Source organism: Patella vulgata, chromosome 9 (assembly GCF_932274485.2).
Source record: "Patella vulgata chromosome 9, xgPatVulg1.2, whole genome shotgun sequence".
Classification (NCBI taxonomy): domain Eukaryota; kingdom Metazoa; phylum Mollusca; class Gastropoda; family Patellidae; genus Patella; species Patella vulgata.
The window spans coordinates 8,870,261-8,893,339 of NC_065887.2; the positions used below are offsets into that span (position 1 = coordinate 8,870,261).

Consider the following 23,079-nt stretch of genomic DNA (forward strand, 5'->3'; position numbering starts at 1 on the left):
GGAATGGGGGTGGAGAGTGTAATATAACCTATCCCTGTCTAATCTCAGGTGGGGTGGGCGCGTCTTGGGAGTGTAATATATTCACTATATTTACCTGTTTAATCTCAGGTATATAATAAGGTGGGGGATGTGACAAAGTAATATATTCAGTATATTCACCTCTCTAATCTCAGGTATAGAATGATATGGTGGGGCAGGGGGGCGGGGGCGGGGGTCTGAGAGTGTAATATATTCAGTATATTTACCTGTCTAATCTCAGGTATATGAGGTGGAGGGGGGAATGCAATATTTTCAGTATATATACCTCTCTAATCTCGGGTATATAATGAGGTGGGGAGTTGCTTGAGAGTGTAATATAATCAGCATATTTACCTGTCTAATCTCAGGTAACAGATGACAATCATAATAAATTCAACTTACCTGAAATATAAAGAAAACAACCATAAATTAAAATAATAAATAAACAACAGCATTCGGTTAAGTACTTTTTGAATCTTTTCAAAAGGAAACAGTTTTTTTTTACTAAAATGGTAAAAAATATTCGCCACCTCGTGGACCTCTACCCAACAATTATAGAAGTAGCTAGTGATAAATTCCATGCTAGTAATCCACATTCGTCCAATTTTTGTCTCGTCTACCAGAATGGTCGATCTAAAATTTGTGAAATTTCTAATACCGATTCGTGTTTTAGGCCATACTAATGATGTCAGATCTAGTCTTTGTATCACACAGGGCGTTATGGTCATGTATAACGAATGGTGGCCATCTTTGACGCCATTTTGAATTTTACCCTTCCTTCCCATGACTTAGTTACCACCGATCTTTTTTTTACTCCCAAATTGAGGGGACATACAAATGCACACATGACTTCACTCAACTAATCGAGTGACGTCATAACGCAAAATTAATGGGATTTGTATATACACTAAAATCAACGTTCTAGGATGCTCATTGTGACAGTTTTTTATAGTTTGGTGGTGGCCATCTGGGATTTCGCAATGACGTCATGCGTTTTTCATCTAGCGGGTGGTTGTAAAGGACTGCTTTACCCCTCAAACCTAGGTATAGACACCGAACTTGTTCCCTGAACATGAATAGTAAGGGTGTTATGGTCATTTATATGTAATGGCAGCCACCTTGGACGCCATTTTGAATTTTTCGTCATAGTGACGTCTTAGTCTAAAATTGAAGGGATTTTTGAAATCTGTGGTATCGATTTCCTATGGGTAGACAACATACTTGTGGGGTTAAGATGTCAATATTCACACGTTATTTGGGAAGTAGTGCTCTCGAACGTGATTGGTCGAGGCAAAAATTCAAAATGCCGCCAAAAAGTTTCCCCAAGGGGTACAGATGGGTAACTCCATAGTGTTAGTACTGAACCAATAGATCATAAAAAATTAAGACCCCCCCCCCCCACACACACACACTTAATTCCCGCTAACATGTTATATTACAGTTTCCCAACCACGCTATAATGCAGTTGTGTTACCGATGTAAGTATTGATGTTTGCTCCTAATGCATCCAAGCATAAAATTTACTTGATGTCAGCACTAACAAACACTCAGATTTTATTGAGAGGTCACTCCTGTTAAGCGGCCCGTCATGAAAATTCCCTTAAATGGCTGCTTAATACAGATTCTACTGTATATTAATGCTATTAATGCTATTGCTTATATTGATGGTGTTTTGTTATACTTCTGATGTTGTATTATACTTCTGATGTTGTATGTTGTGTTATACTTCTGATGTTGTGTTATAATTATGATGTTGTGTTATACTCCTGATGTTGTGTTATAATAATGCTGTTGTTTTATACTTCTGCTGCTGTATTATACTAATACAGATGTGTTTTTCTAATGATGCTGGGTTATAGTACTGTTGTTGTGCTCCTCTGCTGATGCTGTTGTGATATACTAAAGCTATTGTGTTATACCAATGCTGTTGTTTTATACGAATGTTCGTGTGTTATACTAACGATGCTGTGTTATGCTAATACTTCTGTGTTATAAAATGCTGTTGTGTTATAGAGAGAGAGAGATGGGGTTTAACGTCCACTCGACACAAACTAGGTCATTTCGGGACTAACATATGGTTCAATTTTATTCCCATAATTCGCTTGCGCGTAGGGGTCTTTAGCTGTGGGAGGAAACCGGAGGACCCGGAGAAAACCCACGAGGTTGGACAGGCAACCCTACTCCTTGTCACGTACAACCGGGGAATCGAAACCCCGCCAGTTGACTCAATGACAGACCGTATGATACATCGCGCGCGTACTAACCATTCGGCCATCCAACCCCCCTGTTGTGTTATATTAATGATGTTGTTTTATATTAATGATGTTGTTTTATACTAAGTTTGTTATGTTATACTAATGTTGTTGTGGTATATTGATGCTTTTGTGTTATTTTAGTGTTGTTTGTTGTACTTATGCTGGAGTATTATACTAACGTTGTACACTAGTCATGTGGTATTGGTGTTATGTGTTACACTGCTGTATTGATTTCATTGATGATGTTCAGAGTTATGTGTTACACTTGTGATGCTGTATTGATGTCACGTGTTACTCTAGTGATGTTGTTCAGGGATTATGTTTTACACTGGTGATGCTGTATTGATACCATTTGTTACTCTAGTGATGATGTTCAGGGGTTATGTGTTATAATTGTATTGATATCATGTGTTACATTAGTGATGATGTTCAAGGGTTTTGTGTTACACTAGTGATGCTGTATTGATGTTATGTGTTACACTAGTGATGATGTTCAAGGGTTATGTGTTACACTAGTGATGCTGTATTGATGTTATGTGTTACACTAACAATACTGTATTGACGTTCTGTGTTTGGTTTCAGTATTACCCTGTTGTATAGCTGTTGCTGATTGGATGGCAGAATGGTTACCACGTGCGCGCTGTATCATAAGATCTGTCATTGAGTCAACTGGCGTGGTATCGATTCCCCGGTTGTACGTGACAAGAAGTAGGGTCGCCTATCCGGTTTCCTCCCACTGCTAAAGATCCCTACGCGCAAGCAAATTATTGAAATAAAATTGACCACGTGTTAGTCCCGAAATGACCTAGCTTGTGTCGAGTGGACGTTAAACCCCACCTCTCTCTCTCGCTGTATTGATGTTATGTCTTGTACTAATGATGTATTTATGCTGTGTGTTACCCAAGGGATACTGTATTGATGTTATGTCTTGCACCAGTAAAACTGTATCTTGTTTCTGTGTTTATGATGCTGTATCTCTATGTTACGTATCAATACAACAGCTAAATGGACACAGCTCACCAATTATTCCTACGCCGAAGGTTAATTGAAGTCTCCGCCCACCCCCTTTCCCTTTTACTCCCTTTTGCATGGCGATTTTTGCTGACTTTTTGGTTTTGAGGGAGAAGGATGCGAGAGCTGAGAGTTTGGTTGAAATGCATGTTTTTTTTATCTTTACTTCCAGTTTGTGTATCTCAAATTGTCCATGGTGAACCTCATACATGCTTTTGAGCAAAAGGTTGCCACATGTTGCTCCATCGGTGATAGAAGGCGAAAATTTGGGAAAAAGTCAGTCTAAGAGACGAGAATTAACATTAAAGTCAATGGGGAAATCATTAGTGATCTGTGGGTACGAACTTACTCGTATTGAAATGTTCTATTGTAATTGTCAAGTGTTTAAAAACATATCTGTAGAAACGGATTAAATGATTCTGATGTGACCATCTTTGATTTCATGTTATACAAACCTTTTCATCATCTTTTATAAATGTGTCCTCTTCACTCCTCATGTTGAATAATTATTATACTATTAATCCCTGTCACAGAATTATGATTTTTGTATGAAGATATGTTAACTTTTTTAGACAAGATATACGATTCCCATTACAAATAGATCACGTCACATTTCAGTGAATTACCCACGTTTCAAAGTATAATCCCTGCGAATATGTAAATATTCGCTCCAACATGATATGTATGTATGGATTTCAAATAACATATAGTTAGTTATATCACCAACCAACGACAGGTTTTCTCTTTCTTTTTTTTTACAAAAACACTAGCGATACTGTTGTCACACAAACACATAAATTAACCGTAATTTCATTTTATAAACAAGCCATGTGAATATTTCCCTATGCGTGCATTTCAAATAATATATGTATTCACTCAAAATAAAACATGAATAATGAGTAGATCACCAACACCAGCTGTGGGAAAACACGATATATAATCGGAGAATCGTTGATGCCACAAATATTAATAACAGGTTTAGTTAAGGTATGAACAGGCCTATATATATTGATTACAATTTGTGTTGTAATAACCAATACGTATATTCATATCTACCAATCTATTCACCCTTAACAACGACACAATGTAAATTTACCCAGAACTAAATCGGTATTTTGTAATCCATATGACTGTATTGTTGTCTGGAACACGGTACGGTTGACTTGTATTTACATTCCTTTAGGCTATCGAGCCATGGATTTCAACATGCTTCTAAATTCTTTACAAAATTGTATTCTTCTTCCGCTGCGTTTAAATTCTTTAATGACAAAAGCACCTACATTCGTTTAGACTACTGAACTATGGTACCAAATGTTAAACATACACGGAGTTATTCCTTTTAACATTCTTTTTCAAATTCTTTACAAAATTGTATTCTTCTTCCGCGGCGTTTAAATTAGACTATTGAACCATGGTATCAAACGTTAAACATACACAGAGTCACTCAATTTATCATTCTTCTACAAATTCTTTACAAAATTGCATTCTTCTTCCACTGCTTCTAAATTCGTCAATTATAAAAACCCTAATATAACGACTGTGGTATTCTTCTTCCGGTGCAATGAAATTAGATCTATTCTTTGTTAACAAAGATCTCCTGTAACACTCCACGTCATCTATTCACGTTTCCGTTGAGGTCTATTTGCTGTTTAATAATTCCTGGGTATACACAATGTATATGAATGTAGTTTGAGAGTCAGTCAAGCGATAATGTTTGCTAAGAGAAAAGAAATGTTCTAATCAAATATTCATTACCTGCATTCATACCTTTAACAATTTTATATGTCGGTTTACGGCGGTTTGGTTCGCTACCTTTACTTTTATTTTTAGTTACAAAATAGAGAGAGAGAAGTGGGGTTTAGCGTTCACTCGACACAAACTAGGTCATTTCGGAACTAACATATGGTTCAATTTTATTTCAATAATTTGCTTGTGCGTAGGGGTCTTTAGGAGTGGCGGAGGACCCGGAGAAAACCCACGAGGTTGGACAGGCGACTAGTTAAGTAAGAAGTCTAAACCTCGACATCGTTTGACAAGTAAAATGGTAGAGATGGTATGACATGTAATAGCTGTTTTTCTTTTCTGCACCAACTGGGATAATGAAGAAGGGTAGAGGCTACACCGGCTCGTGCCTATGAGGTAAATTGTGCCCAAACATCGGTGCTTTAGGTAACACCGATTCGAGAGTACTTTTACCTGTAAGCCAACATGTTCGCGGGACGTCGGGTTTTCGCCCCCACCCGAACAACTAGACGCTGTTCTATGCCAGTACCACCGTCCTGCACCACTGATAAGGGCAAACCACATCGGAAAATCCTGAGGAATTAGCACGACCAACTCCAAGAGCGGACCTTGGTTAGCCCACTTGCACCTTACTATCATACAATACACAGCAGACCGAAACATACTGAGCAAAACAGAAAACATAAATAAACAGCACTAAGTATTTAAAATCGGTGGAGTATAATAATAAAAATAAACAGTTGCGGTCCTTTAAATAAATGAGTAGGGTCGCCTGTCCAACCTCGTGGGTTTTCTCCGGGTCCTCCGGTTTCCTCCCACTGCTAAAGACCCCTATGCGCAAGCGAATTATTGAAATAAAATTAAACCATATGCTAGTCCCGAAATGACCTAGTTTGTGTCGAGTGGACGTTAAACCCCATCTCTCTCTCTCTCTCTCTCTCTCTCTCTCTCTCTCTCTTTAAATAAATGATCTTGTTCAGAACATTCTATATCAACAACAGAACTGATTGAAGCAACGGAAAAATTCAGTCACAGTTATCTTGGGAAACCACAAAATGTGGATTCGTCAGAGTCTTCTCTGCTGGACACGAATGAGACGGGGAGGGGGGATCTAACACGCGCGCTTTATATCATAAGGTCTGGCGTGTTTTGTTTTCGATCCCAAATTTGTAAATTTCTGTCAAGGGGAGGAAACCGGCCTGGGAAAATCCCGAACAATAAGTCCTCCTGGTTAGTGAAATGAAATGAAATGAAATGGGGTTTAACGTCCTATGGTTCTGCTCCGACTGGGCTTATGCAGCGTTACGGCCTACTCTTACATCGAATTCCAACTGCCAAGGGATCTTTTACGTACACGCCAATATGTACACGGGACCTCGGTTTGTCCTAACATCCGAAGGACTAGACAGCCGCCCTTGCCAGGCCCTCCGTCCTGCACCACTGACAAGCGGAAACCATGTCGGAAAATTCCGATGAACTTTCTCGGACAACACCGGAATGAAGCCCGCAACCTCCAGACTAGCGAGCCAGTGTCTTACGCACCTACCCACCGTGGCTCCCTCTTGGTCAATGAGCCAGTACAAACTCACTGAGTCTCAAGGGAAGACCACCCTGAAAAATTTCGAGCAACAATCCCGGTTAACACCAACATCAAAGCCGAAATGTTTTGTTGGCCAGTCCCAGTGGGTCCCTAACTGAAATCAAATGCTATGGGCGCCATAACAAAATCGCAGATAAAATGTCTGTCTTCTGTATATCTAGTTCCATATCGCTAGCCGAATGATTAGCACGTACATGCTGTATCATATGGTCTGTCATCGAGTCAAATGGCGTGGTTTCGAATCCCCGGGTGTATGTGACAAGGCGTAGGGTCGCTTGTCCATCCTCGTGGGTTTTCCCCGGGTCCCCCGGTTTCCTCCCACTGCTAAAGACCCCTACGTGCAAGCGAATTATTGAAACAAAATTGAACGATGTATTAGTCCCGAAATGACCTAGTTTGTGTCGAGTGGACGTTAAACCCCATTTCTCTCTCTCTCTCTCGCACATGCTTCTTGTTTTTAGACTAGTGGGAGCTGTTGTGTTCTAGACAGTTTACGCTTCTTAAAACTACTTTGTCATTGAACCGCCAATTCCCATGCTGCTATTACAATGCTATGTTGCTGTGTATCTATTGACATCAAGATCGATGATGAGCTATATTTTATTCATTTCCTGTCTTTGTATTAAACTGACGTCTAAAGAAACTGTAAATGAATGGCAACGAACTATCGACAATAATCGAAGTGTGGTGCCATATATATACCAAGCTTGTACATGACGAGGACTAGGGTGTATCTAAAGACCAATACGCACAAGCGAATTATTGAAATAAAAATCTATCATACGCTAGTCCTGGAATGTTATATTATATGCCCCCTTCCCCCTCTCTCTATCTCTCTCTATATCGGGATTTTCTGGCTAGCTTTCATTATGTGCCACCCACCCCCTCGCTACATCCGGATGTCCTGGCGTGCTTTCATTATATGCCCCCAGCCCCTCTCTACATGTGATTTTCGGGCTTGGATTTACGCCAATTTTCAAAAGCAATCCGAACATCTCCTGCAATATGATTAATGTTTTAAATCCCCCAAACGAAATTGCCTCCAAGAAAGAGCATCAGAGTTACCTGTTAATATAATACGTTTATTATACTAATACTTACGGTAGAAATAGTTTGTTTACTTTCCAGGCTAGTCTAGATACTTTTCGTTATAGCTCTATACATATTTTCATTATATTGACCATCTTTGATGCTAAAAGAGTTATTATATCACATTGTACATCCATAAATGATCAGCCCAGATGTTATGTTATAATTGTATAATCAAGTTTTGTTTAAACTATGTATGCTGTCCTTGCTGGATGAAATGATACAATAAAATCTTATCTTATCTTATCTTAACTTATCATTATGTACCCCGCCTCCCCCCCCCCCTCTCTACATCCGGATTTTCCGGCGTGGTTTCATTATGTCCCCCCCCCCACACCTCTCTACATCTTGATTTTCCGGCGTGGTTTCATTATGTCCCCCCACACCTCTCTACATCTTGATTTTCCGGCGTGGTTTCATTATGTCCCACCACACCTCTCTACATCTTGATTTTCCGGCGTGGTTTCATTATGTCCCCCCACACCTCTCTACATCTTGATTTTCCGGCGTGGTTTCATTATGTCCCCCTCCCCCCCTCTCTCTACATCGGGATTTTCCGGCGTGGTTTCATTATGTCTCCCCCCCCCCCTCTACATCGGGATTTTCCGGCGTGGTTTCATCATGTCTCCCCCCCCCTCTCTCTACATCTTGATTTTCCGGCGTGGTTTCATTATGTCCCCCCCCCTCTCTACATCTTGATTTTCCGGCGTGGTTTCATTATGTCACCCCCACCCCTCTCTACATCGGGATTTTCCGGCGTGGTTTCATTATGTCACCCCAACCCCCTGTCTACATCGGGATTTTCCGGCGTGGTTTCATTATGTCCCCCACCCCTCTCTACATCGGGATTTTCCGGGGTGGTTTCATTATGTCCCCCCACCCCTCTCTACATCGGGATTTTCCGGCGTGGTTTCATTATGTCTCCCCCCCCCCCTCTCTCTACATCGGGATTTTCCGGCGTGGTTTCATTATGTCCCCCTCCCCCCTCTCTCTACATCTTGATTTTCCGGCGTGGTTTCATTATGCCCGCCCGCTCTACTATGTGCCCCCCCCCCCTCTCTACATCGAGATTTTCCGGCGTGGCTTCATTATGCCCGCCCGCTCTACTATGTGCCCCCCCCCCTTCTCTACATCGAGATTTTCCGGCGTGGTTTCATTATGCCCGCCCGCTCTACTATGTGCCCCCCCCTCTCTACATCGAGATTTTCCGGCGTGGCTTCATTATTTACTCCCCCTTCTCTCTCTCTACATCGAGACTTTCGGGCGTGGTGGACAGCTGTGTAGTTGCTCGGATGGTACGCAAAACCGAGGACGCGTGTATACATTGGCATGCAAGTAAAAGATCCCATGGCAGTTGGAATTCGATATAAGAGTAGAACATAATGCCGCTGCCCGGACAAAATATTCCATCATATGGCGTATGCTCGTTTTCATTAGCCAGTCGGAGCAGAAGAGTAGGACGTTAAACCCCATTGCATTTCACACGCGAATTATTGAAATAAATTTTAACCATATGCTAGTCCCGAAATGACCTAGTTTGTGTCGAGTGGATGTTAAACCCATCTCTCTCTCTCTCTCTCCCTCTCTCTCTCTGTCTGCTGGGGTTGGATGGTCAAGTGGTTAGGGGGTGCGCGTTGCATCATAAGGTTTGTCAATGAGTCAAGTGCCTTGGATGCAATTCCCCATTTGTACGTGACAAGGAGTAGGATCGCCTGTCCATCCTCGTGGGTTTTTTCCGAGTGCTATTTGTACACTGTTCAGTTTAGATTGTATGTAAAATATGAGACCAAACTACTGAGCCATCAGTGACATACATAGTAACACTTAATTTACGAGTATGCATAAGCTCTAGTGATTTTGAAGGATTTTATCGAATGCAGAAGGAAAATACTCTACTGTAACTTGTTCCGTGCTTAGATTGCCGATAATTACGACGGTCTACAGTTATTTTGAGTTTTATATACACAAGACTTCCAAACGACTAGTACCACTGGGCATACGCTTCGGATTCCAAAATTTCCCTCATTAGCCCAATCTGAGCAGATGAGTGGGACGTTGAACCCCATTTCATTTCATTTCATTTCATTTATTTCCTTCATATGCGGGAAGTATTCAAAGACTTTGAATGACTAATCAGCCACGACTTAGAAAATGTTTCGTTTTATTTTGTCTTTAACATTTTTGATGCCATAGTCTGTTTTTTCTTTTTCATCTAACCTTTTTTATCACTTTCTAAAGTCTGGGGCAAAGTCCAAGGTTAAGGGGGCAAAGGCACGAGCTTCAACTAGGGGTAGGGGGCCTCCCCCAGAAAATTTTGAAAAACAGGTTGCTGGAAATGCAGCCTGGCAGTATTTCAGGCACTGATCGGTGAGGTAAAGTGTCAAACGAACGGACTTGCGAATCACGACGAAGCCCACTCAAGAGCGTCAAAGTAGGGAGTCCTCCCCGAGAAAATTTTGAAAAATAGACTGCCGGAAATGCTGTCTTACAGTATTCTGTCAGGCACCGATCGCCGAAATAAATAGATCTAACCAGATAGCGTCCGTCGCCTGATCACTAGTTTATCCGACTAGAGAACAAAATGTCAAACGAACGGACTTGCGAACCTCAACGAATTCCCCTTACGAGCGCCAAAGTAGCGAGGAGTCCATAGGGGACCTCGCCAAGAAAATTTTGAAAAATAGACTGTCGGAAATGCTCTATAACATGTAAGTTTATGACTGACTGGGGATGTGGGATTTATTCACCGTAGAAGGTATTGATTACCGAAACGTATCACAATTTTTTTAAATTATTGGGGGGGGGGGGGCAAACAGAAGGCGCCCCCCTGGCGCCACCACTGCAGGAGGACCCGTTGAAAATCCAAGAGGATAGACAGGCGACACCACCCCTTATCACTTACAAGAGGAGAATCGAAACCACGCCACTTGACTCATTGACAGACCTTCTCATACAAAGCGCACGCGTTAACCATTCGGCCACCCAATCCCCTTCCTAAATCACTATGGTATATGTTCCCACTTCTTATATTCAACTAGATTTCATTTTTCATTAAATACTGACTCAAATACAAAATAAATAGCACCACTGAATGTTTTGTATAGATTAATTGAATAACTTCACGGCGGTACCTCTACAAGGATATCTATTGAACTTGGTAACCGCGATGAATGTAGTGGTTATCTCCCTTTAATTCATGGAAGGGGATAAACATGAATAGTGTTTAATATCTCAGATGTAAAAATGCTAATTTATAGAACTTGGGTCTTAAATATTGTCGTCCGTATAAGCCTACACAGTGCGTGAATCTGTACGGTTAAATTTACCTGCGTGTTATATATACGGGTTTATCTATTTTTCCTGAATTCTGAGGGCGTTTTATACGTGCGGGTATGTTATACGTTATTGTATACGGTATTAGAGAAATGAAAAGAAATGAAATGGGATTTAACGTCCTACTGTTCTGCTCCAACTAGGCTAATGAAGACGGGCATACGCCATAAAGTGCGCTAAAAGGGGAATTTTGCCCGGGCACGGTACCTACGGCCTACTCTTATATCGAATTCCAACTGACAAGGGATCTTTTACGTGCATGCCAATGTATACAGGGGTCCTCAGTGTCTCGTTCCATCCTAACGACTAGACAACTTTTCTTGTCAGGCCCTCCGTTCTGCACCACTGACAAGGGGAAACCACGCCGGAAAACCCCGATAAACTTTCTCGGCCAATGCAAGGGTCGAACACGCGACCTCCAGAATAGCGAGCCAGCGTCTTACCCACTTCGCCAAGGTGGCTCCCCAAGTGTTGTAGTGGGTGATGCACAAACTAACATACGTATAAGCATTATATATTTCATTTTAATAGTTAGTAATTCCCGCAGCATCAACCGTAGAGTTACATGGATCTTTTCAAAGATGAAATGAAATGTTTTTTTTTTTTAAACTGTTCTGCTCCGACTGCGGTGTGACACGAACGAACATGTGCACGGACAACGGCACTACGGTCTACTCTTATATCGAATTTCAACTGTCAAGGGTTATTTTACGTATACGCCAATGTGTACAAGGGACCCCGTTTTTGGTTCCATCGGAACGACTATGCGATGTCCCTTGCGAGGCCCTCTGTCCTGCACCACTGACACGGAACCACTGTGCGTTGTCCCCTGCGAGGCCCTCTGTCCTACACCACTGACACGCCGGAAAATCACTATGAACTTTCTCGGACAACATCTGGATCAAAAAGGCGACCTCCAGGTTAGCGAGCCAGCGCGACTCACCGGATCGTTCCAAGCAGACGCAATACAGGCGAAATCCTCCCGTTGTACATAGAAATAAAAATACAAGCTCATTTACACCAACCGGATTAATTAAATACGTCATGCAGTTTATTATCAGGGATATTTTTCCAGGACAGCGTCATGTCCACCTTCCCTTCATTCGGTTCAAACTGTCCGTCGCGAACAACCAGATGCCCTTTCGGTTCCAGGTTCTGCTTCCTGCACCACTGGACAGGGGATATTAGGCTGCAAAAATCTCGACAAACTTTCTCGGCCAACACCGAGATAATAAAAAGATGACATGTCTAATTTAGTAAGCCAGCGCCATCCTAAGCCACATTTTAATAGCTAGCAGTAAACGTAAGGTCCCCCTTACCCCTACTGCACTTCGAAATAAAAATTTAATAACTTTATTCTCCTAGACAACTTTATGTGTAGCCTGAGTTCTATTTTTATTATACTAATTTCTATAACAAAAAGGGTTCAACATAGTGGAAAACAGATCAGTTGGACATCTAAATGTAAGATTCCGCCTTACCGCCATTGTACTTCGAAATGAAACAAAAATTGAATTATTTTATTCTCCTAGACAAATATGTCTAGCCCGAGTTCTATTTTTATGATACTAATGTCTATAATAAAAAGAATTCAACATGGCGGAAAACAGAGCAATTGGACAACAACTAACGCCATCGTACAATTGATTAAAAGTCAACTGCAGTTGCATGTAATTTGTGCATTATTCATTCTACCATATACACTCAATTCATTTCAATTAGAGCTGAACTCCCCCGTTCCTGGCTGCATGGTGTAGATTAGATTAAACTAACGAGGCAATCTGCTGAAACATATGAAAACCCAACACAGCAACTCAATAGGAATTCAATGCACCGACAAATTAACCAAGGTGAAAAACCTCTTCTGGTCTTCCATACAGTTGTTCTTCATCTCAAGCTTTCTCCTATTCATTAATTTATGCGTTCGATTCCATCGCGGGTTAAAGGCACAATATTTCAGACTAAAAGACAAAAACAGATTATTTAGACAGTGTCGAATAAAATAAAACACAGACAAATTATTCAAATCGAACAACCCTAGCGGAAGTTCCATTACGTTATATTGATTTACCCCCTACATATTTTTCCCTGTTATAAAAAAATGAAGTATGGAAGAAAAATTTAATTTGATCGAGTAACGTCGAGGCCAAAATGGTATCTAACTTATTTTAAATTTGCTTTAATCGTTTTTATAAATTCTTATATATTGCTAAATTTAAAATAGAAAAATTATAATTAGCCTTTTGGCGCTTTGATGCGTTAGATGGCTAATTCTGGTAAAAGGTCCCCACATTTCTACAATTTTGAGTCTCGTTCACACGGGAGAGTGTGCGCATCCTATGTGCTTACTAATGACAAAGAAATTGGACATTGATGTCCACATATAGCCTAACAATTATGTAATTTCGGGACATAGTTGGTATACTTTACTTTCGTAAATTGCTAAATAGTAGAGTCGGGAAACTTAAGGGGCGACAAAGAAGCTCGTGGGGCGTTGGTTTTTTTTTTGTTAATGCACAGCAGAGTTGTACGTGGATAATATTTCCACTAGTATACTCAACAGGTTATTTTTCTACTAGTATTTATCACCAGATTGTACCTGGGTAATGTATCTACTATGACTACTCAATAGATTGTGAAATGAAATGAAATGGGGTTTAACGTCCTAATGTTCTGCCTCGAACTGGGCTAATGAAGACGGGATCTTTTACTTACATGCACGCCAATGTTCACACGGGACCTCGGTTTTTCGTCCCACCCGAACGACTAGACAGCTGTCCTTGTCAGCCCCCCCCCCCGTCCTGCATCAAAGACAAAGGGGGGGGGGGTCATCAATAGATTGTACAAGGACTTCTCAACATTAATATTTACCGTGGTCGGTGGTCCAAAATAATGATTTCATCCAAACAGATTAGTATTTTATTACCAACCAAATAAGGGGGGTTGGGTGGCCGAATGTTTAGCACGTGCGCTGTATCATAAGGTATCTCATTGAGTCAACTGGCGTGGTTTCTTTTCTCCGGTTGTACGTGACAAGGAGTAGGGTCCCCTGTCCAAACTCGTGGGTATTCAACGGGTCCTCCGGTTTTCTCCCACTGCTAAAGACCCCTACGCGAAAGCGAAATAATAAAACTGAACCATGTGTTAGTCCCAAAATGACATAGTTTCCTCTCACTGCTAAAGACTCCTACGCACAAGCGAATTAATTAAATAAAGCTAAACCATGTGTTAGTCCCAAAATGACCTAGTTTGTTTCGAGTGGACGTTAAACCCCATTTCATTTCTCTCTCTCTCTCTCTCTCTCTCTCTCTCTGTCTCTCCCTCCAACCATATACCTGGAGGTCGGGTGTTCGATCCCTGCATTGGCCGAGAAAGTTCATCCAGACTTTCCGGCGTGGTTTCCCCTTGTCAGTGATGCAAGACGGAGGGCCTGACAAGGACAGCTGTCTAGTCGTTCGGGTGGGACGAAAAACCGAGGTCCCGTGTACATATTGGCGTGTACGTAAAAGATCCCTTGGCAGTTGGAATTCGATATAAGAGTAGGCCGTAGAGCCGCTGCCCGGGCAAAATTTCCCTGATAGCACGCTGTATGGCGTCTTCATTAGCCCAGTTTAGGAGCAGAACAGTAGGACGTTAAACCCCATTTCATTTCATTTCATTTCATTTCCAACCATATAATAATTAGTATTGTCAATCGTGTCCATTAAGTGAATTAGGGAATATAAATGTTTAACAATCGGCTTCTACTTCAGCGTTTTTGGTGTACGTGACATATTGTATAGATGTGTTGGTTCCACTAGTACCTGATTCAATACAAACCAATAACCACTAATCTATTACATAATATCTCAATTCATACCACGTAATATACCACGTGTAGGCATTAGAACAAATTATAAAACAGCTTTAGCTACTGAAAAGGCGGGAAATTAATCTCAGATTAAAGAGTAGCGATCAGAAATAGTCACTAAGGAATGAATTCATATCCCACACGAATGAACTCGCAATTTTTGTTAGTAAAAAAAGGTTCCATGAAACGTGACTTTCTCCTCGTACAGATTGGAGGTGATGTGGTGTTTGCCTATTAAATTTTAGGAAGATGTTGGCATAACGACGAGAGCTTAACTTGGAAAATGAAAGAGGCTACAGTAACAGTTAGACAGCTGCAACAGTCTTACATTCGTATTCCCGCTGTCAAATGGTAATTTACACCCAAAGTTTGTTGGAGTTTATGGGTATTGCGTCTGATAATTTGATGTATCCGCGAAATTATTTCGTTAGTCAAGTGTGCTTATCAGACGCGGTCTCGTTTATCATTGGTGAAGGTTATAAAAAACCATTCTTGAACCCAACCAACCAATCACTCCAAAAACCTAACCCCTTTTATTGAAAATCATTAACCAATACGCCCCCGACTTCGGTACACTCTCAGATAAATTGAGGTGGTGAGCGCGGTTCATTAATTGCTTGATGCATGTCACTTTATCTTGAGTTGAACGATATCCATTTCTCAACTCTTGTCATCATGCTGCATCTAAGAATAATTATTGAATTTATCATGTATGGTCGTTAAGAAGTTAGAAGGCTGTTTCAATAATTCAGCTTAGATCAAACCTAACACGCAAATATGAAAGAAGACCTGCTTCCGTTATGGCCTACAGCGTGCTGGTGGCATTCTGATTGGCTCACGCGATGGTCTTTTTATAGATATCCAGAAAATGAATTTCTCGTTGATTACTGGAAATAATTTCCTAAATCTCTTAAATTCGCCGGCAATTTATTCACCGTGTAGACTTAAAGCAATTTCCTTTGAGAACTTGAATGATGTATGGCAATAAATAAAAACTGAATGTGGTCTGGTGGAGGTGGGGTGAAGGTCAACGGTCATACGTGATATAAATCTACGTTATGTAAATTATAAACACGAACAGAAGATCGGATATGTTGCCTTTATGTTAAATCTCGTGTGTGTGTGTGGGGGGGGGGGGCATGGTTGAACACATGAGTCTAGCAATAAGTCAAGGGGTGTGGTTTTGAGATACCAAATTTGCATGTGACAAGGAGTAGGATCGCCTATCAAAAGTCGTGGGGTTTCTCCGGATCATCCACGAGATGCAGATCACTATCAGAATATCAGCCATGTTCCCCTTCTTGTGTTTCAAGACACCCTTCTTGGAGTATACTTAGGTCATCTTTTCGAACCAAATATTAGATGTGTAACGACCTTTAGAAATCTAATTATAGACTCAAACTACATAGAAAGGCCCAAAATAAACTAAATAAGATAATTGAGAGAGAGAGAGAGAGAGAGAGAGAGAGAGAAAGAGAGAGGGGGGTTAACGTCCACTCGACACAAACTAGGTCATTTCATGACTAACACATGGTTCAATTTAATTTCAATAATGCGCTTGCGCGTAGGGGTCTTTAGCAGTGGGAGGAAACCGATGGACCCCGGTGAAAACCCACGAGGTTGGACAGGCGACCCTACTCCTTGTCAAGTACAACCGGGGAATCGAAACCACGCCAGTTGACTCAATGGCAGACCTTATGATACAGCGCAAACGTTCTAACCATTCGGCCACCCAACCCTCCCTCTTTTCGAGAGAAAAGATGAAAACATGGTACATGTTGAAAATAATTAAGCGTAAACCATTATTTGGGTAGTTGCTTTTGTGGTGTGAGCAGTTATCTCTTGTTGCACGGTAGCGCCATCGCTTACCTAACCGTAGTTTGGACATCACTTTAATTATATCGTAATGTATATGTGTTTAACGACAAATTATATTTCCCTGTCTCCTACAGGGGCTAAGTGAGAGGGGCGCAATGGTGAGCTTTGCGTCATGGTTTTCAGTATTTGCGCCCCCTCGCAAATTGCAAACAATCCCGTGGTTTCAATGCGGTTTTCAACATTATAATCACAACCATAATGCTCAACCAGTGTTAAACATATACCGTGGGTCTGATATTCTATAAATCGAATCTAGCAATATCCAACACAACCCAATATCACTCGGCGGCACTGGGAGTCCCCCCTCCCCCGCACACACATATAAATATTGTTTTTGGAGCCCGGACGAGATCTTGTTACTCATGCCAATCACTGGTCACCACACATCTGGTCTCCTGCAGTCTGAATATCTTTACGATCAAGATATATTATCTAAATATATTGATAGAGGTGAAATACATCTCTAACTAATGCTTTGACAGCTCTATAAGATACACTATTTCTTAATACATTGAATTGCTTGACATGACACTTAATGGAAAACAAAAAATAAAATAAAAGAACATAAAAATTAAAAGCTACTAATGGAAGTCGTACTGGAAAAAATAAATACAATGACATTCAACTCTCCAACAGGAAGTGAACACGTTAAAGTATCGCACATTAAGCTGCGTGACTTCCGGTAAGATCTCGAGTGTATCGACTATTAGTGTTTAATTTGACTGTTTAAAGGGATATTGCCGGATATTACATGCAGTGGGCCACTGACGAAATGGCTGACGTTGTGAGCTGTCAATGTTCGAACAATAGTACGTCGTCAAACATGTTTAAAGGGATATTGCCGGATATTACATGCAGTGGGCCACTGGCAAAATGGCTGACGTGAGCTATCAATGTTGGAATAATATTACGTCGTCGAAACATGGCAGTTGTGTGTTTCTTTCTATTAAGGACATAGATTGATAAAAGGCTCTGGCGCCTACTAATCGCATTCGATACACCGGTTGACGGATCCCATAAAGAAACGTCTTTAGACCAAGATGGGGTAAAACATTACAAAATGTTAGAGTGCTATTAATAAGACTGGGATAAAATGTCCACAGCGCGCGCGCATTATACCACGCAGCCGATCGGCATGCATAATAAAAGTTGTTGTGGGTGATTTTATGTGTTTTAAACTACGACAATGCTATACAAATAGAGTCTTGTATTACTGAAGAAAGACAGTTTCAATCATATCCTCTACCCACTTGATCAGATAAACACGTTGTTTATGGTTCTTTCTTGTTATATAATATAATAGTTATTTGGAAGAGCACGCCAGGAAGATAACTCTAGTGGGCATCAACAGGAGTATTCAACCGGAAGATATTTCTGCTTGGTGTTGTGAATAAAGTGATAAAAAATCGAGTTATGATACAGAATTTCGCAATATCCCGTTTTCGAAAAAAGAAGAAAGATATTATATTCATTCGAGTCAGTGATTTAATAAAATGCAATAAGTTGATCATTTCAAATAGTTCACGTTGTCAGGTCAATGTGATTGTTGTTATCTCAGCCAATACAGGAGACCTTTTTATTCAGTTAATTTCCTTTTTTATTCAGAGCTTATTATTTCAGTTAACTGCATATGTTTCAGTCTTCTGTAGGTTTTAAAGATGAAGGCAATGAAACTGTTACACTACCTTTGCTATTATATTATATGTCAATGTCACAGTGTCTGTGGTATTGTGTTATATGTCAATTTTTATGTCAATGTCACAGTGTCTCTGTTATTATGTTACAAACTATTTTACATGCCAATGTTATAATGTCTGTGTTATTATGTTATAAACTGTATTATTTGTCAATGTCACTGTGTCTTTGTTATTATGTTATATGTCAATGTTATAGTGTCTGTGTTATTATGTTACAAACTATTTTATATGTCAATGTTACAATCTCTATGTTATTATGTTATATGTCAATGTTACACTGCCTATTTGTTTTATGTGGAAACCATGTTATGTCATATTTCTCTTCTACGTGCTTGTCATTTATAAATAATAAATATACCATATAAATCATATGTATATTCTACCTACTTTGGTCATTTATTAACTATTGTAAATGAAATGTTTACCATTGTAATGAAGATGTTTATCATTCTAATTGAGATGTTTACCATTGTTACTGAGACGTGTACCAGTGTAATTGAGATGTTTACCACCTAATTGTGATGTTTATCATTGTAATCGAGGCGTTTAACATTATAATTGAGATGTTTATCATTGTAATCGAGAAGTATATCATTATAATTGGTATGTTTATCATTGTAATTGAGAAGTCTATCATTATAATTAGGATGTTTATCATTGTAATCGAGATGTTTATCATTATAATTAGGATGTTTATCATTATAATTGAGAAGTCTATCATTATAATTGGGGTGTTTATCATTGTAATGGAGATGTTTAGCATTGTAATCGAGATATTTATCACTGTAATTAAGATGTTTATCATTGTAATGGTAACTATTACAATTTCAGTTTGTAATTGATATGATTATCACTGTAACTGATATGATTATCATTGTAATTGAGATGATTATCATTGTAATTTTGATGTCTATCATAGTCATTGAAAGCATTATCATTGTAATTATGATTATTATCGTTGTAATATATATATTTATCATTTCAATCTATATGTTTATCATTGTAATTGTGATGTTTATCATTGTAATTGTGATGTTTATCATTGTTATTGGGGTGTTTATCGCTGAGTGTGTGTAACAGTAGGTATTGCATGCATAATTGTTTGGTATTGTCATGACAGTTGTTATGAAGATCAGTATGACAATTTGATAGAAATTTAGTGGGATGTCCGGGTGAAGAAAATAAATCTACATTTAAATCTATTTAAAAATTAATCATCTTACCGAGTCTATTTGCAGAACTTCGTCATCTGGAATCCGCCATTTTCCTCCCCCGACCGCTCCACCTCCTCCACCCACAGCACCGCCTGCATTCATTGTCCTATCAGATTCAGGATTATAAAATCCCAATTCATTGGACGGCCAATCCGATTGATGGCTGGAATTTGTAAGTGCAACACTAGACCAATCAGCACTGCTATTACTCAAGTTAAAGTCGTTAATTGTCGTATCAGCATGCAAATTATAAAATCCCAATTCATTGGATGTCCATGGACAATCGCTGGTTTCAAAACCGTGCTTTTCAATCATCCAATCGAGTGTCAATTCACTAAACGCATGGATTCGATTAGTCCATTTATGTGGAAAATTGCGAGTTTTCAAATTTGGAAACCGTTTTAGAAAATGTTTGAGATGAATTTTGATTGATTATATATTTTTAAAAAATATATTGTTTTTCTTCACAACCTAACAAAGGCACCCAATTCAACCATTTGCTAAAGAGCCTCACATACTCAGGAAAGTCGAGTGATGAATAAAGAGTTAAAAATCCAATTACTTGCTTCTAGGAATTACCAAATGTTCACATTATTTGTCAATTATATATTATCTTCAGCTTTGCACTTTCATTTATAATCTGTGTAGTTCTTTTGCTATTTTTAAACAAATCACATTTTTTTAAAGTTTTTTTCCAGTATAAATAATCTTCTGGTTAAGATTTGATTCTGAAAACAGATAATTCAACAGTCCTTTTTGTCCTGTTATTTAATTGATATCATCAGATGGCTATATTATATCCATATATTAGTAGATGTACCAGCTATTCATTAATTAGAACATACAGCCAAATGTATAATGATTATTATCATATTGTAATCACTAACGACAAATACACACGTGATTGTTGTAACAAAAAAATAAGTTGATATAACCAAGTTTATGCTATGTTTATTTGAACTGTAAGCACTAGAATTGATATAATTTACACAAATAGCCCGATATTCGCAATATATAATCGATGTATATTTCTCTCTCAATCAATCGAGATATTTCTATATATGTACAATGTATATCTACTTCAGATCTATATCACAATTTGATCATTCGATAAAGATTTGGCCGTTTTATCTACCGATCTGGATTGTAAACGTAATCAGTAGAGTTCTTCACCATGAAATCAGACATCTACAATCGTTATCGATTTGTATCACAATGTAATCAATTTCTCACAATGAAATCAGACAAATTACAATCGTTATCGATTTGTATCACAACGTAATCAGTTTTTCACAATGAAATCAGGCGTAGTATTTTAATGGTTAAAGATTTGTATCACAATGTAACCAATTTTTCACAAAAAAAATCAGGCGTAGTATATTAATGGATATCGATTTTTATCGTAGCGTAATCAGTTTTTCACAATGAAATCTGGCGTTATATTTTAATGGTTATCAGTTTGTATCACAACGTAATCAGTTTTTCACAATGAAATCAGGCGTTGTATTTTAATGGTTATCGGTTTGTATCACAACGTAATCAGTGGAGTTGTTGTCACAGTGTGCTTATCGATTTGTAGCACAATGTAAACACACGGGTTTTACACACATTTGTTGCCCCAATTGGTGTATATCAGAACCTAACCTATACAGGTTAACGCAGATTATATCTCCAAAATGTTTATACATATACATATATCACAATGTAATCCCTCAATTCACAAAAAGTATCTTGACATTAGTTGAAAATTTTTTCAGTACATTGGTAACACAGTTGTAATCAGCGGAATGAGTATATTATTATTATCCAACAATTCACCCGACAGTAGATTTGTATCACAATGTAATCAATGGAATGGACTATATATAATATAACGGCTATCCATTTGTATCACAGATCAATCATATACGCTATATTTATTTACTTGATAAATCGACAAGGTTGTTGTTTTATTGTGTTTATAATTTCGTACATTTATTTTAGTGAAATCACAACAAACAACAATCGTTGGTTATATCTCATAGCGAATAACATTAAAAAAAACTCTATATATTATTATCCTCGCAATTGAACCTAAACATAATTGGCGGGAATGGGTTACTCCTTATATAATATCCTCAGGTTATACATTAAGACATTAGTATGATGCCAACAAGTAGATGCATAACTCGTTGATTTATCACGTCGCACAATAGCATCACACACCCACTTTAATATATACCCACTTGGTAATTACGTGGATCTGTTGCCGGTTTAGTTGTTTCACTGTGTAATCACTTTAAATGCAGTAGCATTAATTAAATTTATAACAATGTAATCACATATAGAAGTTTATAATTACCTGTTACACTTTAACTCAAAATATAATCACATTAGATTATATTGATGTAGTTGCAATCACAGACTACACTTTAACTCAAAACGTAATCAAATTAGATTATATTAACGTAATCACATAAAACGACCACTCTTTATTTCAAAATGCAATCACAATTGTCATTCAAACTAGTAAGTACCCTTGTGTAATAAATTCTCTTAATGTAGTGTTTGCAGTTTAATCCATTCTGGAACTTGGCATAACATTTTATCACATTAGTCAGTCTCGAATGTTTGAAATACGTGTAGATATAGGAGCGGAATTTCTCAACAAAACAGACCCAAAATAAACTTGTCAGATATTCAGTTCGGTTTTTTTCGGCATTTAATTGGAACCTGTTCTACTTTATTTCGATTCAGGAGAATTGTTAAAAAACACAAAGTATTTCACTGGGTGTCACACACTACATGCGAGTATTAGTTAAGATTAACGTGTTTCTAGTCTTTCCGTCAAATCGTCACATTCCGTTTCACAATTCGTCTTGATCGAAGATTAACGAATAGTCACAAATTATATCAACGTGTTATGGTGCTCGTCTTAAGATGACAAGGTTGTTAACTGGAAGAGCATCATCATATCCTCGCATGTGTTACATCTGTGTAAAATTTATAACAAAATTGAACAAATTGGTAATCGCTAAACACCTCTGTAATGTTGTCTGTAACCGTTGCAAACCGGAATGGAATATACAAGTGTCACTATAAACAGAAATTATTAATTTCTCTATGTGTAATTTATCCCGGCCGTCTTCATAAAATTCTTCTTATACCATAATTTAACCGTCCAAAAGGTTCACTTAATATTTACATATATTCTGGTGAAATTTATTTTCAGTGCCTTGGATGAAAATAGAAATAAAAAGTATGCATTTCACATAATAGCATATTGTTATGCTCTTCCTTTCAGCCAATTAGTAACTTCAGTTATTTGCATCTGTTCGATGTTTGTTATGTAAATCTTTGCCAACTTGTTGATGTGTTTTCTACCTGCTTTCACTAATAAACACTCACAAAA

At 38.8% G+C, this 23,079-nt stretch overlaps 1 protein-coding gene across 1 annotated transcript in view; it reads right to left on the bottom strand.

Moving 5' to 3' along the window:
* LOC126831685 (dipeptidyl peptidase 4) overlaps positions 1 to 20,388 on the bottom strand; it is a 385,894-nt gene extending 365,506 nt beyond the window's left edge. Inside the window, exon 1 of the mRNA XM_050562328.2 lies at positions 19,698 to 20,388. Coding sequence (XP_050418285.1) covers positions 19,698 to 20,003 — 306 coding nt within the window. The 5' untranslated portion in view covers positions 20,004 to 20,388. The remainder of the gene's footprint in view (positions 1 to 19,697) is intronic.
* Between the last annotated feature and the right edge of the window lie 2,691 nt (positions 20,389 to 23,079).